Below are 27,917 nucleotides of genomic sequence, written 5' to 3' on the forward strand. Positions count from 1 at the left end.
GACATGATTAGCTAATTATCCTGTGTACTGAATGTTTTTATAAACATATTGTAAATTATTCTGAACATTTAGACGTTTTATTGCCTGTTTTTAAAGAAAATGTTTTGTGTTTGAGACAGCGCCACGTTGCTGTCAACTGTCTCCCCCGGCCGGTTAGAAAGAGAACAACAAGCCGTAAAACGGGACTGTCGCAAACAGCATCGTTTTCCGTTAAATATGTTGGCGTACGTTTGATGGCGGAGACGAAACCATAAAAAAGCGTTTTTATCAGATTTATACAGTTTTGAGTGATTTAAACGGGTTGTGTTCAGATTACAACCCGTTAAGGTCGTAGTTCCTGCGGTCCGGCTGCAGCGCCTGTAGCCATGGAAACGGGTTGGTAGTGGTGTTTGGCTAATGTTAGCTTGTTAGCTTGTTCATTAAAACAGAAAATGTTTCTGAATTCCGGTTTTTAGGAGTTATTGATGAAAAATGAAAATGGAAATCACATAGCATCTGTTAAAAATATTATTTGCATGTTGAGTAAAGTTAAGCATTATAAGCCGATAAGAATAGTTTATTTTGCTTTTATTTTGTAATATTTTATTTTATTAATATTTATTGTCTGGAGGTCTGGGGTCATTCCTACAACACTCATCTAAAACCTTTAATTACTCTGCAAAAGAGAGCAGTTAGAATAATGAATAAAACTCCTAAAGAGCAGACAAAGGATTGTTTTGGACTGTTAAAAGTACAAGATTTGGTTGTGTAGAAAACATTAATAATCCTGCTTAAAACTAAACAATTCCTGTTCCCACCAGAACTGCAAACTCTTTTTATTCTAAATGATTAAACAATGAGACGAAATTGTGATTTTAAACAACTTTTAGCAAGAACTACACCCAAACAAATATGTATTTCAGTGGTTGGAGAAAAACAATGGAACGCACTAAAAGCGATTTTAAAAGTTGTTCAAATCCTTCTCAATTTAATCTGAAATATAAAGATTACATTCTAAAACTGTATGCAAAAAATTTATTTAAAAACTAGAGTATTTCATGCCTGTGTTTGGTTCTTAGTGTTTGCTGTAAATGATGCCATCCACTTGGTTTACTTTGAAATGAGGATGTGGTGGTTTCATGCTTCCTCCTACTCCAGTTTTCTTTCTTACATGAAATGTTCTACAATGGTTGTGTAGTTGTTGTAACTCTGGAGAATATTTTCTGTTGCTGTTTTTTTGGATTTGCCAAAATATTACAGAAAAGAAAAGTGAATAAAAAATATTGAAATGAAAAATAACGGAGATGAACCTGTACCGATGATTGTTCGAGCATTTATATGTTGGGTTTTATCCCAATGTCTTCTCACACCAAACTTACTGAACTTTTATCCAGAAGTGATCGTTTTATTTTCTATGTGTGAGTTTTAAATGAACGCCACGCGATGCTGCGACATTGAAGGGAAACTGTGTTAACGCTGCTGTGTGTTCTGGTCCAGATGAGCAGGCCAGGAACCGGTTCCAGGCAGAACTGGAGTTCGTCCAGTGTTTAGCCAACCCCTACTACCTGAACTGTGAGTGGCGTCCACGGATATGTTGTAACTAGCGGACTCGGAGCCCCGCCCCCTGCTGACCCTCTGTGTGTTTGCAGTTTTGGCTCAGAGGGGCTTCCTGAGGGAGAGACCCTTCATCAACTACCTGAAGTACCTTCTGTACTGGAAGGAGCCAGAATACGCCAAGTTTCTGAAGTAAGATCTGAGGTTTTATGAACCCATCTGCTGTGTTTACTGTCAGGAGGTCATCATCTTCCTCCTCGTCTTCCTCCAGGTACCCCCACTGCCTCCACATGCTGGAGCTGCTGCAGTATGAACACTTCCGGAAGGAGCTGGTCAGCGCTCAGTGCGCCAAGTTCATCGACGAGCAGCAGCTGCTGCACTGGCAGCACTACTCCAGGAAGCGCACGCGGCTGCAGCAGGCGCTGGCCGAGCAGCAGCAGCCGCAGCAGCAGCCGCCGCCGCACGGCAACGCTGCCGCCAAGTGACCGTCGCCACCATCACATGCTCATTCTGACGTCTGGGAGTCGAACTTCAACGGTGCTTCAACTTTCGTCATGTTCATCCCAGCCGGTGGAGGGATCTGGCTATTTCCTGGAAGGTCTCTGGCCTGCTCAGAAGTTCAGTTCAGGGCTGGAGAAACTGATCCGACTCTGAGGAACAACAGTCTGACTTTTCTCCCTGCTGCCATGAACCTGTCGTTTATTTCTTTGTTCACTAAGCTTAGCGTTACTGTAACAGGTTGCAAACTTTGTTCTTCTTGGACATGAAAAGATGGTGAATTTGGCTCCTGATGATGATGATGATGATGATGATGAAGATCTGAGCAGCAGAGGAGAACAAAGTTCCCTGGAGCGAGGGGTTTAGGCATCAAAAGTCCACCTCGGCATGTATTTTGTGATATTTTTATGAGCAGATGACCTCAGAAAGTGCTGATCTTGCAGCGGGGAATGCTGATAACGTCTGCAATCAGAGGATTTAGGGTAGAGGGCTCCATGTCGTCACGGAGGTCTTGGTACTGAGTGTGTGTTGGGAGGAGGAGGGACGTATTTATCAAACCAAAACACGTCATAAGTGCTTATAAAACCTGGCCAAGAGACCAAAAGCAGGTCCTTTTTCTGTCCGCCTTCAGCTGCCTGTAAAACCACATTCATCACAATAAATCCAGAGAAGTTGGAGAGTTCACATCATCCTGGTTTGCTCTGTGTTTTCTGGCTGAACGACGTGGGAGAGTCTGCAGATCAGGTCTGTACCGGTTTATTCCGACCAGCGCAGAGATACTGCCCAGAACCCCCAGCTTCTGGTGTCACATCATAGGTCTGCAGGAGAAACGTCACGGGTGGCATCGTAACGTTCTGTTGTCGACTGAAACAGATGTTTTACTCACAAATACTGTTGATGGAAATGACTCATTTATTGTGCATGAGCAACACGTGCATGAGGGGCAGTCATGAGCAACACGTGCATGAGGGGCAGTCATGAGCAACACGTGCATGTGCATCCCATTGGCTTTGTGAGACATGATGTCCAGTCTGGTTCAGGACGGCCTGGAAGCGTCATCCTCAATGAGACGTTCCAGGTTTTCACCGCAAAACGGTTAAAAGTCATTTAAAGTCAAAGTCCAGATGTTTTAAAGCAACATCGTAAAGTCCAGATGTTTTAAAGCAACATCGTAAAGTCCAGATGTTTTAAAGCAACGTCGTAAAGTCCAGATGTTTTAACGCAATGTCGTAAAGTCCAGATGTTTTAATGCAATGTCGTAAAGTCCAGATGTTTTAACGTAATGTCGTAAAGTCCAGATGTTTTAACGCAATGTCGTAAAGTCCAGATGTTTTAACGCAATGTCGTAAAGTCCAGATGTTTTAATGCAATGTCGTAAAGTCCAGATGTTTTAACGTAATGTCGTAAAGTCCAGATGTTTTAATGCAATGTCGTAAAGTCCAGATGTTTTAATGCAATGTCGTAAAGTCCAGATGTTTTAACGTAATGTCGTAAAGTCCAGATGTTTTAATGCAACGTCGTAAAGTCCAGATGTTTTAACGTAACGTCGTAAAGTCCAGATGTTTTAATGCAATGTCGTAAAGTCCAGATGTTTTAACGTAATGTCGTAAAGTCCAGATGTTTTAACGTAATGTCGTAAAGTCCAGATGTTTTAATGTAACATCGTAAAGTCCAGATGTTTTAACGTAATGTTGTGAAGTCCAGGTGTTTTAACACGTCATAATGCAGGACATGCTTTCTTTTGCGTGTCGTTTCTTCCTCACATTGAACGTGTAGAAATATTATTTACATTTTCTACAACTGTTGCAAAGAAAAAACTATTTGATCAGTTTAAAACCAAATTGTGATTCACACATAAGACAGGGTGTTGCAAAAATTATGTCAGGACTTGATTAATCGACATAATCTATAATAATTTCAGTCTCGAGTTCCAGTCTAAACAGAAGCATCCGGACAGGTTAACCTGCTTCCAGATTCCAGCAAACATCTTTATCTGCACTGTTATTTACCCTGAAAGCGTTGCAACACACAAGCTGCCAGGTGTGTGTGTGTGTGTGTGTGTGTGTGTGTGTGTGTGTGTGTGTGTGTTAATGCAGACAGGGACATAAACAAACAGGCAGGCGCGCTCTCGTTGCCATGTAATCAGTGTCTGAATGTCCAGGTTATCCCTCAACCCGTCATTCACCCCGCAGGGCAGCACCGTCTAACATACTGAACTCTGTCGGCCATTCGGACACGAAGATGGCCATTTTTCCCGCGTCACAGATCACGTGACTACCGGCCGTCACCACGGTAACCACATCGCGTCTTTCCAAATCCAATCCGAACCACAGTGTCTACGATCCAAACTCCTGTGGAAATATTTTAATTTCTCATTTTGCATTTTATTCCTTCTTTTCTGTATATTTATGCATAAATAAATAACATTAATTTAGTTTTTAACCTGCTTTAACGTTCGGGTCACTTTGAGCTCCTGCCCGCAATGCATTGTGGTCCGTATTGATCCGTCTCGTGACCATCGATGCTCACTGCTTTTCAAGATGCAGGTTATTTAGATTTAACTTCATTTTTCTATCTGGACCATCTTTTATTTTCTGTTTTAACTTGCCGGTTCTTATTAAATGACTTAAGTCGTTTTTAAAAACAGGATTTTTTTTTTTAATACTTAAAAATGTCTCCGTGGTGAGTATAACATGTACTTAGTTTGGCTTTTCCTCCTGTCGAGATAAAACTTTTAGAAAGAGAAGTTTCACTGCGGACCGGAAGTTGTTGGCGGAACGGGGAACGTTTCTCCTCGCGACACCGGTGTGGTGGGGTGTCGGGGTCTGCAGAGCTGCGACTTCCCGCAGAGGAGCTCTAAATGCGGGAATGTGCGCATCTGACGCGCCAAACCCTGCACAATGTAACTATAATCCAGATTATTCTGCCTTGTTACCGACCATCATACAACCCGGGGTTCGTTTGGTCTTCTCTCCTTCCGGAGCCCACCTGTTGACTTGCAGCTCATGTTTAAAGTTTGTTCTGAATAAGGAGGATCTGGTTTTGGTCTGTGACCCGTCATAGTCCTTGATGTAGGTTAGAAAAGAGGGGGTCTTATGAACACCTGAGCTCTCTGGAACGAAGTTACAGCAAGTTATGTAAGCAGTCACAAACTGGGGTTTATGAGGCTCCTTTCACGTGACAGCCACCATGTCACCATTTCTGACAGACCACTGGAACCATCATTCCACCAGACCACCTTTTACACTAAAAACTCACAAGGCACGCCACAAACCAAAATGTTTTGGTTTCTTTTGTTTTGTTTTTCTTCTTAAAAGCCCATATTATCAATATAAAGTCATCTTGTCAAAGTGTCTTGAATAGAAATAAGATAAACACAAGAAACAAGGAATTTTATTTTCTTTCACCTGGGCGTCTTTGGATGAACACAGAGCTGCTTTTTAGACCAATCAGGTGAAATTGGATCATTTCTCAGACACACCTGATAACCTCTCAGGCACTACAGCAGTGTTTCTCAGGACCCCTCCCTGCATGTTTTACAGGCAACCCTACCTGAACACACCTGAATGACATTAAGTCTCGTTAACAGGCTGGAAAGAACGTGATGAGGAAGTTCAGTAAGTCGACTCGGGTGCTTTGGAGGAGGATCATGTGTAAAACACAGGACTGGAACTGGGAAACAGTTTACTTTGCTGAAAGTTTTCAGCTCTGTAGGGAAAAGATCGTCACCATAAAGACTTGATTTGTTTTGTTGCCTGGGAACTTTTGATATTTTTGCTTTTTGTGATAAACTGCCTGTTGAAGCTGAATCTCTTTAATCCCAGTCAGCGTGCAGACATGATGATCTAAATGATGTAAACGTCTCATAGAGGATCTTTATTTTTCCTCCGTTCTGCTCCTAACTGGACATCGCCGTAAGTCTGAGCTCTGATTGGTGGAAACTTTGACAGGAAGTAACTTCTTCATCATTTCTCGGGTTTCTTGGCAACATAGAACATAGACGGTGATGTCTTTTTTTGGGTTTACATGTGATAAATAAGGGTGTTATGTGGATTTAGAGTCTCAGAATAAACTTTGTGGACGTGGGAAACCTCCGTAGAGGACCGAATGACCTCGGGGTGATCAGGTGGCGTTCTGTCGGTAAGGTCTGGTGGTTGGAACTTAATCTTCACCTAAAGGAGCGTCATAAATCTTCAGTCCTGAAGCAGCATCGGCCTCATTTCCCTTTGTAACCATGGAAACGCTCTTCGGGGTATTTACTTTTCCAGCGTGTCCTGCTGCTTTTCTCTGTTTACATTTCTGGGTTGATTTTCTTCTCCAACACGAGAACCTGAAGGTGACAGCTGGAGGGGGCGGGGCTAGCGGGACATCTGCCGCATCAGGACAGACACTAAACGCTTCTTCTGGCTGCAGGCTGACGACGATGCTGCAGCGAGTGGCGGTGGTCGGCGCCGGGGCAGCTGGACTCTGTGCAGCCCGACACATCCTGGCCCGCCCCAGCATCTTCACCTCGCCGGTGGTGTTTGAGCTCTCGGGGGAGGTCGGCGGCACCTGGTGCTACGATGAGCGAGTTGGGTCGGACGAGAAGGGGAGGCCGATTCACAGCAGCATGTACAGAGACCTGAGGTGTGTTTACCTGTCTGGTTGGGGCGTGGGGTCTGATAGAGGTGGGTCCAGATCATCCGTTTGAAGTTTGAGGCTACTTTGTTTTACGCACAGAACCAACCTTCCCAAAGAGGTGATGATGTTTCCCGACTTCCCCTTTGATGCCCAGCTCAGCAGCTTCCTGCCGCATCAGGAGGTTCAAAGGTACCTGGACCAGTACTGCCAGAACTTCAAGATCCAGCCCCACATCCGGGTGGGTCGTCATCAGAAATGATCTCAGTCTGCGAGTCTAGTTGCAACCAGCAGTTTAACATTTCCTTTATGCTGCCTGTTTCAGTTCAACAGCACGGTGGAAAGGGTGAAGCCTGTTGTCATGTCGACGGATGGCAGGGAGAAGACGGTGTGGGAGGTGACGTCGTCAGATTCATCAGGCTGTCAGAAAACGGACCGTTTTGACGCAGTGTTCATCTGCTCAGGGTGAGATGCATTCAGGTGCTGATCAGACAGTCCGACTGAAGGCTGCTCTAGTCTGGATGTCTCACTGTTTGACAGTAAACGCATCACCTCGTGTTACCCTCATGTCCTGATTGTTTGTTTGCTGTTTCAGACATTACTCCGACCCTCACATCCCAAACATACCAGGACTGGAGAACTTCCGAGGTATGCGTTGCTTTTTTCATTTTCACTCTGAGATCTTGCCAAGTTAACGCTAATTCCAGATGTTGTAGGCCAATTTCACCCTCTCCAGTCAGTTCTAGGACAGTTCCAACAAGTTCCAGCTAGTAGCAGCCATCTCATGCCAATTTCAGCCACTTTCAATCAATTTTAACTTGTTTCATTCAGTTCCAACCAATTCCGAATTTCATCCAGTTCCTGCCAGTCTCAACCAGTTTCAGTCAGTTTCAGCCAGTTCTAGCTTGTTCGAACCAGTTCCGACCAGTTCCGGCCAGCTCCGACCAGTTCCAGTCAGTTCCAGCTAGTTCCAGCTTGTTCCAGCCAGTTTCAACAGGTTCCAGCCAGTTCTAGCTTCTTCAAGCCTTTTCCAACCAGTTCTAGCCAATGCCAGCTAGTTGCAGCCAGTTCCACCAGTTTCAACCAGTTTTAACTAGTTCTAGTTAGTTCCGGCCAGTTCCAGCCAGTTCTAGCTTCTTCAGGCCTTTTCCAACCAGTTCTAGCCAATGCCAGCTAGTTGCAGCCAGTTCCACCAGTTTCAACCGGTTTTAACTAGTTCTAGTTAGTTCCGGCCAGTTCCAGCCAGTTCCAGCTTGTTCCAGCCAGTTTTAACCGGTTTCAACCAGTTTAAAAACAAGTTCCAGGCAGTTCCAGCTTGTTCTAGCCAATTCCAACCAGTTTCAGTCAGTTTCAACAAGTTCCAGCCAGTTGTAGCTTCTCCAGGCCTCTTCCAACCAGTTCCAGCCAATGCCAGCCAGTTGCAGTCAGTTCCACCAGTTTCAACCAGTTTTAACCAGTTCCAGCCTGTTCAAGCCAGTTACAACCAGTTCCTGTTAGTCCCAGTGAGTTCCAACCAGTTCCTACTAGAGAGCCTAGCTGTGATTGGACCACATAAACAACAACCTTTTGTCAGAAATTTCAATATTCTTACAGTTTTTGCATTTTAGTCGTTTTATTTTTTGTCCGTTTGCCTGTAAAATCCAAAATCATGTAGTTTAAAAGGAAAATGTATTGTTTTCTTTTTAAAATCGAAATTAAATTAATCATTTACCTCTGATGAAAATGTACTGATGAAAACTGACTGTACGTTCAGGCAGTTGGTTTTAACTTCATAATGTTTGAGTCCAAAGTTCTTCTGTTTTCCAGTCTGACGTGTTAGAGGCAGCTTTAGTTTGAACCCGTTTCCATGGATACAGAGCAGCAGGCATGGTAGTTTCTGGTTGGACAACGCTTTCCTGGTTTTGAATCTGTGGGTTTACCAGGCACTAAACCAGCTCTGTGTAAACCAGCTGATCACCGTGGTAACTGATGCTGTACTCTGTTTCAGATAAAGCCTTCTTCCTGTTCCTGATGATGCTGTTTATGTTTATTATTTACCTTTTGCATGAATCTCTGCATGGTTTCTTTGTGGCTCTAAGCCGACGATGCACTCCACTGAGAAGAACCTGAATGCTGTGTGTTTGCAGGAAAGGTGCTGCACAGTCACTCGTACAGGTATCCAGAGCCGTTCTCTGGTCAGTCGGTGGTGGTTCTGGGAGCCAAAGCTTCAGGACTGGACATTTCCATTGAAATGGCCAAAGCAGGAGCTCAGGTAAAGGTTGATGGATGTCACTGCAGCTGCTGCTCGCCCAGATGTTCAACTGTAAAATATTCCCTATGAGGCGGCCATGATGGTCAGAGAGAAGCAGCTGCTGTGAAACTGGTTGTTATGGTAACAGTCTGCGGACAGATGATGATGTCTGAGGAGGGCGGACGTGACATCTTACGTCATGCCAGGTGATGCGTAAAAACATTTCCATCGACCAACTCATCAGTGTACAAACCTTTTCCTGACATTTCCGAGGTTTTTACGAAGTCCAGCTGCTTCCGTTACAAGTTTTTTATCGCGATCTCTAGTTTTCTTGTAAAAGAAGAAAAAGCGACAATGTAACGTAGTTTTACGACTGTTTCATGTCTCCTGAACGGAAGCAGGTGGGCAGTAACGTGTAGCTTCATGGCTCAGGTTCTCGTGGTTCCACCAACCGCAGACTTTCTCCTCTCTGCAGGTGACTCTGAGTCATGGTTACCCCCCCTTCACCTTCCCTCTTCATCCTGGGATCCAGCAGTGCAGCTCGCTGGTGGCGGTGGAGGACGACGGCAGAGTCCGCTTCCAGGTGAGCCGAGTCCGCCGGGCGTTTCCTCCACGCACACGTCGGAACATGAACTCCGGAATCTCATGCGGATCAACATTTTATTCTGGCTGGAAAATTTATCCAGATCCAGAAAGATCTGAACAAACCTTCCTGGAACATCTGAAATGGTCGTCCAGGATCCGTGGACGCCATTTTTACATCGAGTCGTGCTTCAGCTGGATTTCATGCAGCGTAAACATAACAACCACTTTCATCTGCACCGTTCGTAGGCGTGCACGCCGCCGGCGTCTCATGGAATTGGCAATAAGTTGACACTCCCAGGTATCTCTGGACCTTGGTGGCCTCTCGCCTCGGGGATGGTTCCGGTTCTGGTCGGAAACATGAAATAGAGGAAAGGTGTCATATTTCCTGTGCTGCTTGTCGGGCTCCTGGTGACGTCATAATATAAACCTGCATGTCGTCTGCGTAGCCATGGTAACTGATGCTTCATAAGACGTTCAACAGAAGTTACTATTAACACAAAGTACTTCCTGTTCGCCACAAAGTACGCGGCCTTTCTGTCTGTAGAGACCTACTGGGCGGTGTTAATGGTTAACTGGAACATCATACTGGAAGCTGATTGGTCCTGTTTGTCCCAGGACGGCTCGGTGGGCGAGGCCGACGTCTTGATGTTCTGCACCGGCTACAACTTCAAGTATCCCTACTTGGATGGACAAGATCTGGGTTTGGAGATCCAGAACCAGCTCATCTCCCCTCTGTACCGCTTCATGATGCCCCCCGCCTTCCCCTCCATCTTCTTCATCGGCATCTGCAAGCTGATCTGCCCGTTCCCCAACTTCAACTGCCAGGTGAGTGCCGAGCCGTGGAGGCGAGCCGTCATCACGGACCACGGCATCACGGACTCTTCCTTCCCCTTGCAGGTCCAGTTCGCTCTGGCCGTGTTGGACGGCTCGGTGTCTCTGCCGCCTCGGGCCCAGATGGAGGACGACATTCGGCGGGAGCTGCAGGAGAAGCTGGATCGGGGGGTCCAGCATCGCCACCTGATGAAGATACAGCTGGAACAGTGGGACTACTGCCAGGATCTGGCGTCATGCGCCGGGTTCCCGCCGCTGCCGCCGGTCATTCGCAGCTTGTACGAGGAGGTGTGGCGGCAGCGAGGGATCCACCTGGAGAACTACCGGAAGGTCAACTACAAGCTGGTCAGCGACACCCGGTGGGAGGCGGTGTCGTCCTGAGCGTTCAGCCACACATGTAGCAGACATACCGCCAGTTCACAAGACGTGTTGTAGAAATGATTGAAATACAGGAAAATAAAGATGATTTTAGACGTTTTCAGTCATGTGACGGCCTGTGTGAGCACTGATTGGACCAAACGGCAGACGGGATTGGTGCAGACCTGAGGTGGGCGTGTGTCTGTCTCCAAGGCAACGGCTGGAGGAGACGCTGATTTTCCCTAGCAACCATTGTCCATGATGTCGCTGTAAGTTTCCCTCCTGAAAACACACTTATAAACTCAGACAGCAGTTAAAGTGGTCATTATTTCCCTCGTAGCTGTAGATCGGTAACGATCAATTACACCGGATTACATCAGATTAGATGTTAGATCAGATTAGAGATTACATCAGATTATGTATTAGATCAGGTTAGATTAGCCCGATCTTCAAACAGACCCTTAGAGTTTATTTTCTAGTCTCTAAATTTAACCAGATTAGCTGCTGGTAACTAGTGAGTCCAGGCTGAGTCCAGAGGTCACCTGTTTGGGACAAGTCGCTGTAGTTGACAGGTCAGACTCTGCCTCCTGGATTCACCTCAGACAATCCTTAGTGACCATTTCTGCTCCTCTAAGTATGTAAATGTGGACGTCCGCTTCAAACATCTCTGTCGTTATACTTCCACCTTGGTTGTTAAGTCAGTTAATCCACTAGGGGGCAGTGCTGAGTTCAGACTTCTGACAGGTTGGTGGCGGTAACGCACGGCTATAAAGTCGTTTGTAACCATCCAGAATCACCAGAAGAAGAAAACCAGTCTTCTTTCTGTTTTGGCCGTTTCTCGTCTTCCTCTCTGGTTTGTTTGTTTCTCTGGTTGTTTATGAGACAGACAACTCAACAGCGCCCCCTGAGGTTTCCAGTGGTATTGCTACGTAATCTGCGTCATGTGACAGAAAGCTAAGCTCCTTGAAAACAGATGAAATTACGCGTGTAACTGACGCAGGCGACGGACCAAACTGTCCGTCCATCTGGGAATGCTTCTCCTGCGCCCAGCTGTGGTTAAACCCTTCGACCCGTTTCAGAGACGTAGCTGGGGTTTCCAGCTATATGTTTACATGTTGTCTATGTCTCCCCGCTCCAACACACCTGATTCAAATCAAACGTCTCTCCTCAACAGCCTACGTGCTGGCCAGCGGGAAACATCTAAAACCTGCAGGACAGACTTTGGACCCCCCTGGCTGAGAATGAGCCAGATTTGGCGTGAGGCTGGATTAATACTCACGCAGCATCCCGGGGAAGTCGGTTATGACCCCATTTGCTCTGGGAAGCTGGACGTGCAACCATGCTGGCAGCACGGTCACATGGAAGTGCTCATTTCTCATTGGTTGGTTTGTGACGATATATTTCTGGAGCTTCTAACTGAGTTTGTGCGTAATCGAAGTAAATCTGTGGCACGACGCCACGTCAGTCCTCCCGTATGCAGACGCCTCAGAGTGAAATCCAGTTTAATCTGTACTAGTTAAACTATTTGACCAGTTTAGTACCTTTGCTGATCTCATGTTGAGGCTGGTTTACCTGCATTAAACTGTGAAGCTAAATGACAGCAGCTGAGTTAAGCCTCATGATATTCAGCCTACGGAAGCTGAGAAGCGGTCGCGTGTTTTTTTTATGCCGTTATCGTGGATCACCAACTTTATTTTGTCACGATAACGAGATAATTATCCCGTTAGTTTTCTGGATGTAATGGATTGTTTTAACCGTAAGGTCGCGTTGGAGTGCATCACAACAAACAGATCAGACTCGGATCAGTCGAAGGACTGGGAAAGAGCTCGCAGTGGGAACTCCACAGAGAAACCACTAGTTATTCATCTGCGCTTTAAAAATAAATATCATACCATGGTCAGTGATAATTCTTACGCCATCTGGCTGTATTATTATTTGTATATATGCACATGCAGTTCAGTGAGTTAAACCACTGTAATATCCCTCCCTTATGGGGCGTTACCATAGCAACGCGTTAACCAGCTGGTTCAGATCAGCTGCTTCTAACAGGTGAACAAGAGAAACGTGCTGTAGCTTGACGGCCATTGTGTAGCATAAAAGCTACGTGAAAAGTTCCTGCACTTTAGCCTATTTAGCAAGTTTTGTAAAAACAGAAATACACATTTGTTATAAAATGTTTACTGTGGGACCATGATGGGTAAGCAGATTAAACAACTCGGATCCGTGCATTAGACGCATCCTGGTGTTCTAGACTCCGCGTCGTGCACTATAACCGTCTAATGCACGGCTCCTCGTTGGTTAATCCTGACATAATATACACATAAATAAACTGCAGTGGATTTTATTGACTGTACTGGGAGCAGCGCTGGTTTCCAGTCTGCAGGAATCGATGACCTGCAGCAGACTGGTGCAGAAGCAGTTCTTCACTAAAAACACCTGGACAGGAAGATCCGACGTCGGTACTCCAAATAGACAAACAAAAATAGTTAGTCCGCCTCACAGCTGATAATACTACACCATTCCATTTGCCCTGCAAGGCCAGGCAGACTAACTACTATAACCAAACTAAAACCTAAGCCAAAATCTTAGGACAGCAGGAAACGGTGATGAAACCATTCAGCAACTGTAAAATACAAAAACAAGTAACTAAACATTTCAGGATACAAACCATTTTAATACGTCACAATTAAAAATACTCAAATTATGGAAATCACCTGCCATGTCGGTGCCCCCTCCCCCCCCCCACACAGCAAAGCCATAAACAGGTCGAACCTTCTTTAAAATCTTGTGTGGTCCCACTGCAATGTCAAAAATAATATTAAAAAGTACCCACATTCAAATATTACTAAAAACATTCATGTTAAAAACAAATTGCTTACCAAGCTTACAATCCACACAAGGCTCACTTCATCACCAGCCTCAAAAACACCTGGCACCTCCTCACACTTCCTGCCTTTTATAGACTCAGAGAGGCAGCCTCCACCCACCAGGTGGCGCTGGTTACATCCCGTCCCTTCAAAGTGCATCGGCAGCCCGACGATGAACTAAGAAAAAATAAAAATCTAAACAAAACACAGCTCCTGTATTGTCTTACCGCACCCTAGTTGGCAGTCTATGAGGACTGGAATGCTGCCCAGCAGTCTTTCTAGTTGAACTTCTGGGTTTTCCCGGCATAGGATCCCCTAACATATTTAGGGTATTCCTCAGACAAGATGATTCAAGACTCAGATCCCATCATCCCGATCAACTTCTCCTGATGAGGTAGGGACAGCTACTTCCACATCCAGTTCAACGTTATCGCCCACACCCTTCTCTCCAATGTCTGGTTCAACCACGTTAACCTCTCCTTCATTCATCTTCAACACCTCATTAAAGCCACCTTCCTCCCTAGTTTCCATCCCCTCCCCAAGACTTCTTCCATCTCTAGTCTTAGGAACATCCCAGTCCTGCGGACCTGACGAAGTGGCCCTCTCTGCCCTGCAGGGTCAAGTGAACATACCACCCCTCGCTCATGAGGTGGTCGCAATACCTGATAAGGTGTTGGATCCCAATAATCCTGAATCTTATTTCGACCCCTCACAGAACAATTTCTGGCATACATAAGATCACCTGGCTCAAAATCTGGATCAGCACCCTTTTCTGGATTTTTTAAATCCTGCTGTGCCCTCTTCTCCAATCGTTTTTGCACAATACCATCAGCAACAGCCAAGGAGTTCTGATGCTCCTGAACTCTTCCGCAGACTGGTCGCTAGCTTCACCTTCTGCACCTGCCAAAAAGTCAGCTGGCAGCTGCGGCTCCCAACCAAACATAAAAAGATACGGCGTCGTGCCAGTTGACTGATGGATAGTTGTGTTATAAGCATAGGTGACCTGGAAAGGTGACGAGGCCAACAGCATTTCTGCTCAGGAGGAAGGGATCGTAACAAATCCTGAAGTATACGATTGAAGCGTTCACACTGCCCGTTCCCTTGTGGGTGATACGGAGTAGTGTGACTCTTTTCAATCTTGTACATTGTACAAAGCTGTTACACCAAAGTACTTTCAAATTCCTTCCCTGATCAGAGTGAATACGACATGGAGGCCCAAAAAACTGAAACCAGTGCTTTACCAACGCCTCCGCCACTGTGCTAGCTCACTGAAATTTTGTTGCAACAGTCTGTGTAGTTTGAAAAAACATCAGTCATCACCAAAATGTTCTCTCTACCATCCGCTGAAGGCTCTAAGACAGTAAAATCAATGCCAAGATTTCATGTGGACGGGATGCTTTAATGTGAATGTTTAATGTAAAACTCTCTGCTTCACAAAGAGAGTTTTACATGGTAGCATAATTACCTCCACCAAGGAGGTCATGTTTTTACCACTTTATCTGTTTGTGTTCAAGATAACTTCAAAGGTTATGGATGGATTTTCATGAAATTCTCAGGACTTTATGGAAATGTGAAAAGGAAGAACTGATTTAATTTAGGTGGTGATCCAGATCACCGTTTGGATCCAGAAACTCTTTAAAGACCTTGGCGGAGGTTTGCAATCTCCAAGTGTTTTTCTGGCTAACTTCTATTATGCAAAACTTTATTTTCAGAATTCCCGTATTTTGTTCAGTATACGGTTGCAATAACCGGCGAAATATTAAAGCAGATTGTGTGGAATTACATTTCACAAGGTTGAATAATAATTTATTTGACCAGATAAAAATAGATAAATCCAAATGCATCAATAAACAATCAAACATGTTAGTATCAAATTCATTTATCCGTTTATTTATATTGTAGCTACCTTATGACTTTCTGAAATAGCAATATAAAAATATTTTAGCATAAAAGGGCGTAGTTTTTTACAGTTTACAGTGATCTGCAACATAACAATATCTCTGCTCTTTGTAACAAACCAAACTGTGAGAAAATCAGGTAAAAATTGATGAAGTCATTGTTGTGGTTGGACCTACACCTTACATCCAAGAAGGCGGCGCGATGAGACGCCAGCTCGTAGAGGCAGCGTAGCGTCTATGTATATATGATGTCTATGTATATATGATGTCTATGTATACATTATGTCTATTATAAAAACCAGTGAGAAACAAGGGTCCCCATCGCAGAGGTGCGAAGTTGTTCCAGAAGCATCACCGAGTGTAAAAAGATGTTAAACCTGAACACGTCCAGTTTCTTCTGCATCATTACGGTATAAACTTGGCCATCCTAAACTTGTCTTCTGCCCCCTGGTGGACGCAGTTTGCACTACAGTAACTTTCACCTATTAATAAAATGTTCTCTCTTTTTTTTCATTTATATTTTAAGGCTAAATAAAGACTTCAGATACAAAAAAAAAAAAAAAAAGAGTAACTTCAACCTGCAGCTGTTGTTATGTTGGGCAGTTTGTGAAGAAAGCAACACAAGCAAACAAGAACTGTAACAACTTCTGTAATATCTGCTTCATATTTCTAATATTTATGCCAGTTCTGGTAAATGATTTGTTTCTTTATAGACTTTGTGAAAGAAGCTGAAAGTGTCCTCCAAAGCAAAGAAGAGGTCAGAAACATCTTCAGTCCATGATCCACGTGACGACCATGTGAACAGTGGGCAGGATTACGGCACACGTATATATTAATATATATTACATTTATGTACATTTGCAATAAATTTAATGTATATTTACAATACATAATATTATACATATATTTATATTATTATATATATGTAATATTATACTTATATTTATATATTATTCATATATTTATTTATAAATCTGCTTTAAACTAAAATATTTTTGTATCATCACACTATTTCCTTGGGTTAATATTTTAGTGAGTGTGATAATATTAATATTGTAAATTTATTTTTTATGTATTTTCTAGTTGAAATAAAAGAATTTTAAGTAAAATAAGTGAATGTGTAACTAAAGTAAAAAAAATTGCTGATTTTTTCTCAAGTATGTTGAGTTTTTCCATGTTTAATATGAAGATTAATGTTTTTTTATACAGAACCAGAACCAAGTTTGTTCTACTGGACGTTTCTTTCAGGATGTTTCTGCTTCAGGAGGTCTGACGGATGTTATTGACCACCTGATTAATGATCAGCCTGCCAACGGATCCTGGCGTTAACCATGAACAAGTCAGGAACACCGAGAGCTGACATCAACAAGGTTTAATCCACACAGAGCGTCACAACACACACACACAACACACAAGACCCAAAACAACAACAAATGTGAAGAAAACCGTCCAACCAGCAGGCAGGTTCTCAGAGTCCAACCAGAAGGATCCTCCTTCCATCTTGATCCACCTGTAAACGACGCCTGGAGTTTGGTCCCGAAGGCATGAGGCTGGTCCAGTTGGTTTCACGGCTTGGTGTCTCAGCAGAAATCAGGAAGTCAAACGGAAAGCTGACTTCATCCAGACGGACGTAAAACCATGGCTGACCTGAAAACCTTCAGCCACGTCCATCACCAGGTCTGAGAGTAAATATGAGGTCTGGGTTTGTTTTTATGGCTCATCCTGACAAAAACAAACAAAAAAACAACAATCCACAGAAGATTGCTGGAATTTAAGATCTACATTTAAAAATGATCCAACTATCTGACTCTGGATTGGTGAAATGGTTGTCATGGTAACGCAAAATAAACATCTTTTCCCAATCTGGTTGCTGATTGGTTTATCCGGGTGGCCGATTGGAGGCCATGTTGGAGGGATTTCAGCGTGTACATACATGTGACTTCTGTAGCTGTGTAGATCCATCGAACCAACCGAGATGTGTTTTCTTAGTTCAGAAATAAACACGTTTACAGCAGAAATAAACACGTTTACAGCAGATATAAACATGTTTACAGCAGATATAAACATGTTTACAGCTGAAATAAACATGTTTACAGTAGGAATAAACACGTTTACAGCAGAAACAAACAGGTTTACAGCAGAAATAAACACGTTTACAGCAGAAACAAACATGTTTACAGCAGAAATAAACACGTTTACAGCAGAAATAAACATGTTTACAGTAGGAATAAACATGTTTACAGTAGGAATAAACACGTTTACAGCAGAAATAAACACGTTTACAGCAGAAATAAACACGTTTACAGCAGAAATAAACATGTTTACAGTAGGAATAAACACGTTTACAGCAGAAATAAACACGTTTACAGCAGAAATAAACACGTTTACAGCAGAAACAAACATGTTTACAGCAGAAATAAACACGTTTACAGCAGAAATAAACATGTTTACAGTAGGAATAAACACGTTTACAGCAGGAATAAACACGTTTACAGCAGAAATAAACACGTTTACTGCAGATATAAACATGTTTACAGCATAAATAAACACGTTTACAGCAAAAATAAACATGTTTACAGCAGATATAAACATGTTTACAGCAGAAATAAACACGTTTACAGCAGATATAAACATGTTTACAGCAGAAATAAACATGTTTACAGTCTGGTACAATGATCCATTTTAGGTTTAATAGGTCAGGTTTACCTTCATGACAACTGTGGGGGAGTGAATTTTTTTCAAACTCGCCCATTTAAAAGTAATTTAATCTGGAAGTTCGGCATATTTAGGGGCGTGTCCTTTTGATTGACAGGTACCCGATCTCCTGCTTCAGGTCAGAAGAACGTAGAACAACCGCGGTTTTTTTTGCCAGTTAGCAACGTGACTTAGCTTTAGCCCGCTTACCTCCATTAGCTGGTTAGCTCCTGTTGTCTCTGGGTTAGCTCGGTTAGCTCTTAGCTACAGAAAGCTCGGAGTTCGCTCGATGTCAATCATCCACCATGACGCTCACAGCCCCCCTCTCAGCTCCACCTCTTTGCCCATATTTGTATTTTCCGGGCGAGACGACGCGCATGCCCCTGCCAACATGGTGATGGCAGGAACCGCCCACCGAGCTTCAATTCAGCTCTTCAGAAACCTACGGGTGACGTCACGGAGGCTCCGCCCATCTTTTATAAACAGTCTGACTGAAACAGAAATAAATCATCTTCAATGGAGTTTTCTCACTGCTTAAGGATTTATAACTATATTAGTAGTAACACTGATGCGTTGTATGCTCTACGATGATTGTGAAAGAATCGTAACTTTACGATGATTGCGATTTATATACATTATGACCCCCACCCCCAATATGTAAAACCAGATGACAAGTCCTTCCAAGTCTAAGTGTAAATTGGGCTGTTAAATAATCTGATAAATTTCATGTCTTTAATGTTTAATGCATAAACAACAAGCTTCTTGTGGCCCATTTATCCTGGGTGCAGAAGATGGGAATGCAAACGGACAGTTTCATTCGTCTCCTGGATCATTTACGAAGGTTATTCTGATTGGACAGGATTTGGGGCCCTACTGCCGCCTAAAGGTTTGGTATGCTGCTGAATGTGCTTAACAACGTGGATAGGTGTGGTGGGATTCATACAAAAACCTGGCTACGTGTGGACTTGGTCTGAGGACGAAGGCGTTTAACAACGTTTAAAAGAGACTTTAAAACAATTCCGGATGGGAGCAGAAATGAAGCTTTACTCATGTCATATTAGAAATCTGGATTAGGTATTTCCATGGTGAGAGAAGTTCCTTAGTAAATAAGACTGAAAAATGTTCCACCTGTTTAAGAGGATTAGCTGTCTGATAAATCTTTTCATTTAGCTTCCACGAAAAGTGACAATACTGAGGAGTCTTTACAATTAACGGTACCGTTTGAAACCACGATGAAATAAAACTATTTTTATTTTACAATACCTCCAGGGAACAATCTTTAATCAGTTGCATTGATCAACCCGTTTTTGGGTTGCGTTTTTTTCCAATTTTGAATCGTGTTTTGTAAATATTTATTCAGTGCTATTAATTTTCTGGCCTTCCACCTGCCTGGTGGGAAATTAAAGCAAAGACGGCCCAGCTGACAAGCTTTGCGTGTCCTTTTAATAACGTATGAATCATATGTAAAACGCACAGTTTCTTTACTGTACTTAACTTTCTGACCTTAAGACTCCGCGTCTCAGACATGTTCGAAGGCACAGTGACATCTATCATGTGTATTTCTAGAGCCGCCGCTGCCCTGCAGCGTCCTGAGGCTGAGAAACCGACAGGATACAATGTTTACATCCGGGACGCAACGTTTCGCTTCACAGTATAATAAGGAACTGGATATTCTGAACATGCAACGTTACTGATTCAGACAAAACAAGTCATAGTCAGATGGTCTTCTGCTGGCTGGAGAGAGCTAACCGGTCAAGTGGGATGCCGGATGGAGGCTGGATTAGCCGTCAGTAGACTGACAGGACAGTGGCAAAAGTTGTGTAGTGTGTCTTTAAACGTTTTAACTTCTGCTGAAGAATCTAAAAAACATTTATGATGTGGTCGAACTGTAGCTCTTGCTGATGCACCAAACTTCAGGTGAAACATCTTGGATGATTTGGAAGTGTGCTGCTGCTCGGACGCTTGGCTCATGCTTGTTTCCTATCAACTGCTTCCTTTCTGATTGCGTTTAAAACGATCTAGAAGATGACCCTTGAAGACTTGGATTCATTTTCCACGTGCAGTTCCCTCTCAACCCTGTCCTCCTGCTCATCCTCCACCACCCCGTCCTTCTTCAGTATCGTCAGGGGCCACCAGAGAGATCCGTTGCGGCGATCTCGGTGGAAGGTGCGTTCTGCCGGCCAGCAGCAGGGGGCGCCCTTATCTCCTGTCAGGAAGTAGAGCAGGGCGTTGAGCCAGGCGTTGCAGGAGGCCAGCGGCCTGGTGACCTTATAGCAAATAGAAACGGTCTTCATGGCGTTGCACCCCCCGAGCTGCCCCCGCCGCAGGAGCAGGAAAAGTGTCCGAGTCACATGGAACGGCAGGAAGCAAAGCGCAAACAGCAGCGTGATGGTTACGATGGTTTTTATGGATTTCCGCCGCCGCCGGATATAGTGCGAGTACTGGGAGCCAGAGATGGAGACGGAGGTTCTCTCTCGATCTCGAACACCTTCAACCGCTCCGTCCCCCACTGGACCGTCCTCGCCGCCCTCTATTGAACTGGGAGGAGAGCGAAGGGTCTGAAATATAGTCCGGACCACATGAGAGTAGCACCAGGCGATGATGACGAAGGGCACGAAGAAACCCAGCAGGTGGAGGACGATGCCATACGGGACGTAGTTGGCAAACTCCTTATCAGTGGCATCGTCCCAGCAGTTCATGTACCCCTCCTCGGTCCGATTGTCACTGCCCCTCATCCCTTCAGGTCCCGCAGCCCCGGTGATTCCTCGCATCACGTATCCCGTCTGAGCGAACCGGAAGATGGGGCAGGTGAGTGCGAAGACCACCACCCAGACCAGCGCACAGGTCCCCTTCACCACCCGCTTGCTCTCCAGCATGATGGTTCTCATTGGATGGCAGATCCCCAGATACCTGAAACAGCAAAGAAGCTTGTTGAGTACAACGCATGCATCGCGGATCCCGTCTGGGTGACAATACATCCAACATCCAAACACCTTTCCATCCGTCATGCAAACTTACATCGAAACACGTTTACAAAGATCTGAGTACATGAAACATGGCTGTACTTCCATTACACACAGAAGTACACAAAACCTAAATATTGCAATTAAAAATTAAACACCTAGATTATTAAAAAAGGAAAAAATCCTCTTAAATATTCCTAAAAAGTTTTTACCGTCTCGCGTGGTGGTATTTCAGATGTGTCCACATAGAAGCATTACTCAAAATTTTGTTTACATTTACACCGGATTTGATGTAAAGATGTAAAGTTGGCGTAGCGTGTATGGACGGGGGAGGAGACGGAAATCCTTTTACAAATAAATATGAAGAAAAAAATAAACGTTATCACCTCCAGAATTGTAGAAAACTGTTCATTGAAACTTACATTCAGAATAAAAACTCTTAATTATTGTTAAGAAGTTTTTACGCTCATGTGACGTGGTTTTTTAATTTGCCACTAGCGAAGTGTGTAAATGTGATGATCCCAGAAATGATCCCAGATATTCAAAAGCATTTTATTTTTATTTGTTTCGTTATCAAAGAAGATAACGTTACGTCCCAGACTTTCTACGACAAGCAGCCAACGGTAGATAGGTATCAAAATGTTTGTTGCTACGTACGAACATTGAATATCTGAATTGACAGGTATTTTCATGATGACATTTTTACAACGGGTTTGTAATTTTCCTCTTTTATATGACATTTATTCTTCGGCTATTTTGGAGGTGTTTATTTTTTCTAGTTGGTGCAAATAAAACGCCGACTTCCTAGTTAAAGCTAGTTTAGAGTTTCACGGTTTTACGGAAGCCTCTTTCCAAACGGTAACACAGCAAAATCAAAACAATGAAAAACTGACTAAACCTGATAACAGAACATTTACACAACGCTGATGAATAAAATCAGATAATGGTCTGTAATTAGTTTTACCGGCTGACAAATCCTGAATTAAATTTTTTTTTACCACGGTCAGTGATAATACTAACGCCAACTGGCTGCATTAGTTTTGTATATACGCACACGTAGGTCAGATAGTTAAATCCCTGTAATATTACGGGGCGTCACCATAGCAACATGTCAATCATCTAATTCAGATCGGCTGTTTTAAACAAGTGAACAAGAGAAATGCGCTGTAGTTTGACAGTGGTTGTTTAGCATAAAAGCTACATAAATAGTTCCTATACTTTCTCATATTTAGCAAGTTTTGTAAAAACGAAATAAACATTTGTTATAAAATGTTTACCGTTGGACCATGGAGCTAAAAGTGGATTAAACAAGGATGAGACGTGCATTAGACGGTTATAATGCACTTCTATGTTCTTCTAAACTGCACTGAAACTGAACTGTTTACGAACTAGTAGCAAAACTTTGAGACGTGCATCAACAATGAAAAACTAACAACTGTAAAACTCCAGCAGATCTCCACCAGTCAGCTCTGTTGGGTGAACTGTGATGATATCTGACCCTTCAGGTGATCTGCACATTTTCCAGGCATTTATATCCTGTCCAGCTTTACAATCCAACCACAAATTATCATGTTTATTCAGAGACTAGCTGTGTTTCTGTTGTCTCTACAACTGCACAAAATCTCCATATCGCAATAAAAAACTGGTGATGGAAACGTCTACATCTACAAAAAGCCCCTCAAATATCACTAAAATGTTTTGCGTTCTCACAAGCTGGTTTCTCAGACATGTCCATGTAGAAGAGAAGATATAACTACAATGAACTGCAGAATTTTACAGGGAATTAGAAAGAGACACGATGGAGAAGGGCTTTGAAAAGCCGTGGAGAATCCTCCGGAACCGCAAGCGGAAAAGTCTTGTCACCAAACACCAACGGAAACGCCTCCAAATCACAGATGGAGTTTACTAAAGTAATGGAGACACAGATTCTAAACGGTGAATCCACAATGATCCACGAAAAGGCCGTCATGTATGTTCATCTGTTGCTAACGGACCTCTGCCATGAAGCCACTTCCTGCCTGAACCGTCTGCGACTCTTAAGGGTTAAAAGTGACACTCGGGGAGTCGTACCTGTGCACGGAGATGCAGGTGAGGAAGAAGATGGAGCAGTAGAGGTTGAAGTAGAAGAGGAAACGTACGAGGCGGCACATGAAGTCCCCAAAGACCCAGTGATCCCTCATCACATAGCTCGCCACCAGGAACGGCAGCGACAAGCCGTACATCAGGTCGGTGGTGGCCAAGTTCACCATGTAGATCAGGGAAGTGTTCCAGCGTCGCCCGCTGCTTCCTCCACCTCCAGCGGCGCCACCGTGGTGGCGGCACGAGCGCAGCAGCACCACCGAGTTGAGGGTGAGGCTGAAGACGAAGGTGAGGGAGTAGCAGACAGGCAGGAAGATGTACTTGTAGGATTCATCAATGCTGCAAGACGGCGACGGTAGAGGCGAGGTGGAAGAGGCGTTGGGCTGGGTGCTGGCCTCGGCCAGCAAGCTGACGGATGGAGCGGTGCTGGAGGCTCGGTTCAACACCATGATCAACCTCTGAGGGCTATTTGCGGTCGTGGTGGATGGGTTCGGGTCCTTCAGGCATCATTGCAGACTCTGCCGGTCTGGGTCAGGTCCTCATGGACTGATCCATTTCTCTGTAACAGCGAGCAAAGGAAACATGCTCATTAGCTGGTGGAGCTCGTGCACAATGTCCTACCGCCGTGTTCTGCTGATGAAGACTACGTCTCGCTCCATTAGCCCCTGAATCATTAACGCGGCTTTCCGGAAACCTCCATCCACCTGAGCGGCGGTCAGTTCCAGCCGCTGAAGCGTTCGGGTCAGGCTTTGGAACAACTGGGTCAAGGTACGGGGTCAGCTTGTGTCCAGATGTGCAGAAAACTGCAGCTCAGTTGGAGAATAACCCAGTTTTATTTGTCTCTGTGACAGAAAAGACCCTGGCAGGGGTTGGTTTGTGACTGAACCCTGAAAAGATCCAGTTCAACGTGGAAAAAATACCAGACGTTGCTATCAACAGGTCTCCGAGGGCCTGCAGGTTTTAGATGTTCCCGACTCCAGCGGACGGGTCACTACCAGGCTTGTCTAGAACACCGGGTCCTTTTTATGGCTCACTGGAAAGATGGAGCGAAGGATCCGTCATGTTGTAGTTATCGTTTCGCCTCGGATCCCGATGAAAGAACTCGCCGCCATGTTTCGGTGGCGGCTTGAAAAGGAGCTTACGGTTGTAGCAAGATGGCAGAACGGACGCGTGAAAGGCGCTCAACGTTTCAGCAGTCGTATCCTCCGAAGGATCTTTGCCATTGCGACAGACTTACAAAAATAAAACCCACAAAGTTGCCGGATGGACTTTTGTCACGGATGCGACCGTTCCCTTTGAAAATCCAGTAAAAAAATACTGCGGTGAGAATACGTAGGAGGTGCGTAAAGCTGCTCAGCTTCTCGTTTTTTTTGTGAAGTCTTTCTTTCGTCTTGTGTTCTTCACACCCTCCAGGATACGGACGTATTCGTCTTCTCCGCCGGAGAATGTCGGGAGTTTTTGTCACTCAGGAGAAGCAGAATGACTGAACGTCTTCACCGTCGTTACAATCGTTGGAATTTCTTTGCTACTTGACTGCTTCTTTTCCAGAACAGGTCAGAGCTGGACTTGGCTCTGATTTCCTTCACATTGACCTGGATCAGAAGTGGACTGCGTCCCTGTTGTCCTCCCAGTCTTTCCTGGTCTGGCTTTGTTGGGAGTTGTGGTCCAGACGGGTCTGTTTTGGGGCTCGAAGGTCTCTCGGGGCTTTTCTCCCCTGACCTTCAGCTTCTCTGTAAATAATTGATCAGTGCTCGTTCAGTCAGAACTGCAGGAATGAAACCCAATACAGGGACTGCGGAGGAGGAAGAGGAGGCTCTCGCAGTGCAGCTTCCTCACATTAAAGCACGTTTAAATAAAAAGGAATAAACGTTTAATGCTGAAATAGAGCTCAATCCTTCTCTTCCTGCGTGCACCACCGCCCTGCAGATCCACAAGCGTCCTGATAAAAACACGAATTTATCCAATTTTCACTTGATAAAATTCTGCAAAAAGCCCAAAGATGCAACTGATTTCCCTTTGGAAACCAGAGTGGAGGCTCTTCCCCGAAATCGGAGAAAAACTGCGTCAGAAAGTTTTGGTGGGGTTTTACCAGCTGAATGGATGCAAACGTCTCACCTTTTCTGCTCTTCACTCCGGCTCTCCTTGTCTGAGGCTGAACACACCGGTCCCTCCTCGTCGTCCACCTTAAACCCCTCCCTCCCCGCTCCATCCATCATCATCATCATCAGCTGTGATTCATACGCTCCGCAGGCTGGGAAGTCCTCAGCCATCAGCACACAAAGCCTGCGTTGGGTTGATGGTTATCAGGGAGCCTTTTCACGTCCCGACGATGGCCAAACAAAAGCAAACGATTTTTTCTGGAAAGACAAAGCAAGTTTTCAGGACACTCGGTTTGACTCGTCAGATTGTCTCACATGTGCAGCGTTGTAGCGTCACCTCTCTGCTGGTCAAAGATAAAAGGAAACAGGCAAAGTTGTGGGAAAACCCAGTCATCTCTTGTAAACACCTGACAGGACGGCTCGGATGGCGACCACTCTCCGTCCGGTCAGCTCGGGCTCCTGAAATCAGAAGGAGATTCAGGCCTCTGGCTTTTATAATAAATGCTAACGGCACTCTGAACACAGAAAAGTCACCAATCCACACAATCTGACTTCATCTGCTGAGATTTCTTTACTTCTTTTTTACCTTTTTTACGTTTTAGACATATTTGGCTCTTTGTTGTTCATGTAGGACCATGAGGTGTGTTGCAGGTGAGGCTCACACGGCTTTTAAACAGGTGGGTGGAGCCTCTGTGATGTCACCCCTGAAGAGCCGGAGTGAAGCTCATTGGTCGGTTCCCATGGGAGGCAATAACCCCGGCTGGAGCCTGGAGAATGAGGCGGGCCTGGATATTGGGCGGAGTTGCATGTCAAATGGGCATGGTTAGGGTGAAGCCAATCAAAACGTTGAGTGGGTGGGGGTGTATATGTGGAGTGGGGTGTGTGAGTGAGGGTGGAGAGTCGAAGGGGGGTTTGTGGGTGGGGGAGGGGTGGAGGGGTGTTTGGTGGGGCATGTGTGGTTGGGTGGAAGTGGAGGAATGGGGTGGTGGGGTGTGGGTGTCTGTGGGGGCAGGATGGGGGTGGAGGGGTGGGTGAGTGGAGGTGGGGTGGGGATGTGTGTGGATTGCGGAGGGGTGTGTGGATGAGGGTTGAGAGGGGAGTGCGGGGAGGGAGGGAGGGTGTGCATGTATATGTGTGTGTGGTTGGGGGGGAGGGGGGGGTTTTGTGCCTGGAGAGCGCGGCTGGTGCACTAGGTTGCGACCTGGTTGCCGCTAGGTGGCGGTCTGGGGATCCTGGTCCTCTGCCTGCAGGGGCGGGGGGCTTCTCTCCGGCTCTTGGGGCCCTGGGGCCCGCGCTCTGTCTGCCCGGTGCCTGGCGGGATCGGTCCTTGCCGGCCTGGGCCTGCTGGGGCCTGTTCCCCCTGACTGCGGGGGACTCTGGTTGGGGACCTCCTTCGCCACCTCCTGGGCGGATGCATGGCTGGCTCCAGAGTGGGGTGGTTAGGGTCTGTGCCTGGGGGTGACTGCCGGTTACTCGGGTCTCTGGATTCTCCTGGCCTGCCTCTAGCCCTAGGCGGGCGGGGTCACATTGGCATGATCACTCTTCTCTGAACACGTTCCACTCTAAATGTTCTGCATGAATGTTCTGCATGTGTCACAGTCACCGAGTCATCCAGCAAGTTTATTCATTAACAGCAGGAAGCTCTCTTTCTGTCTTTCTGATTTAACTTGCTAGTTTCTGGTCCTCCTGACAGTCAATGGTTCATATATCATGTATATATATATATATATATATATATATATATATATATATATATATATATATATGTGTGTGTGTGTGTGTGTGTGTGTGTGTGTGTGTGTGTGTGTGTGTGTGTGTGTGTGTGTACATATGTATGTAGGTGGGTATGTATGTTTATATACGTGTATGCATTGATCTCTTTCTCTGTTTTCTTCTCTGTTCTCTTTCTGCCCCTTTCCTGTCCTTTCCGGTCGGGTCCAGCAACTTAAACTCTGTAATACAAGCTATTATCCAAAACAAATAGAAAAATAAAATAAAAATCCAGAAATACAAGGGGATCATTATATCTATAAAGCTCCTCTTGGCTAAATAAATTTGCTCAGCAGAACACAGCATCCAGAACATCAGTCTGCTGCTTAAATGCTGGACAAGACAATTATTAAAAATTAACAAATTAAATAAATAAAGAAAACTTCAAATTTACCAAAAAATGTCTCTTGTTTTTCCCGATGATGATAAACCAGGTCGCATCTTTAATAGTGGATGACTGAGATCAAACTGCAGACTTCCTGTAGCTAATGGCTAACTGAGCTAACTGGCCTGGCCTGGCCTAGCATAGGGGAGAGGGAAGTCTGGATTCCCTGCTCAGGCTGCTGCTACCGCGACCCGACATCGGATAAGCAGCAGTATGGATGGATGGTTATACTAAATGTAAGATTTATGAAGGAAATTAGTTGTCGAGTAAAGCACAAGCTAGTTATGTTAGCTAAAACGTTAGCTGTGTTGCAGTGGTAAACCTTTTAGGAAGCTTCATCTGTTTGTAGAAAATATGAGACAATTTACTTCCCCAGTTAGGAAGCAAAGAAACAGAAAAAAAACATTTTGCTCTCAGAATATATTTAAAAATTAATGTTTGCACATTTGTAACTTTTTACATTTTTAAATACATTTGTAAATACTCTTGAAAGTGGCAAGAAATCCCTTTT

The 27,917-nt window shown here is 44.7% G+C and overlaps 3 protein-coding genes across 4 annotated transcripts; 2 read left to right on the forward strand and 1 right to left on the reverse strand.

Moving 5' to 3' along the window:
• Positions 1–205: 205 nt before the first annotated feature.
• Positions 206–2,018, forward strand: med31 (mediator complex subunit 31; the record flags this gene model as incomplete). Its single annotated transcript, XM_079247552.1, has 4 exons — positions 206–375; positions 1,477–1,551; positions 1,629–1,725; positions 1,805–2,018. The coding sequence occupies exons 1-4, from the start codon at positions 366–368 to the stop codon at positions 2,016–2,018; spliced, it is 396 nt and encodes a 131-aa protein (XP_079103678.1). The 5' UTR covers positions 206–365.
• Positions 2,019–2,661: 643 nt separating this feature from the next.
• On the forward strand, positions 2,662–10,926 carry LOC306761408 (uncharacterized protein). 2 transcript variants are annotated; one of them, XM_079247551.1, is made up of 9 exons: positions 2,662–2,775; positions 6,445–6,657; positions 6,751–6,889; positions 6,974–7,113; positions 7,244–7,296; positions 8,775–8,899; positions 9,354–9,461; positions 10,079–10,288; positions 10,361–10,926. In XM_079247551.1, exons 2-9 carry the CDS (start codon positions 6,455–6,457, stop codon positions 10,673–10,675), a joined length of 1,293 nt encoding a protein of 430 aa, XP_079103677.1. In that variant the 5' UTR covers positions 2,662–2,775; positions 6,445–6,454; the 3' UTR covers positions 10,676–10,926. The 2 variants fall into 2 exon arrangements, with proteins under 2 accessions (XP_079103677.1, XP_079103676.1); XM_079247550.1 differs by lacking the exon at positions 2,662–2,775 and adding an exon at positions 4,810–4,933.
• A 9,202-nt stretch (positions 10,927–20,128) lies between these two features.
• LOC306761369 (P2Y purinoceptor 3) lies at positions 20,129–23,601 on the reverse strand (the record flags this gene model as incomplete). The annotated part of the gene is made up of 2 exons (XM_079247493.1): positions 20,129–21,020; positions 23,144–23,601. 2 exons carry the CDS (start codon positions 23,599–23,601, stop codon positions 20,129–20,131), a joined length of 1,350 nt encoding a protein of 449 aa, XP_079103619.1.
• Positions 23,602–27,917: the final 4,316 nt, after the last annotated feature.

Source organism: Telmatherina bonti (genome assembly GCF_933228915.1).
Source record: "Telmatherina bonti genome assembly, chromosome: 10".
NCBI lineage: Eukaryota > Metazoa > Chordata > Actinopteri > Atheriniformes > Telmatherinidae > Telmatherina > Telmatherina bonti.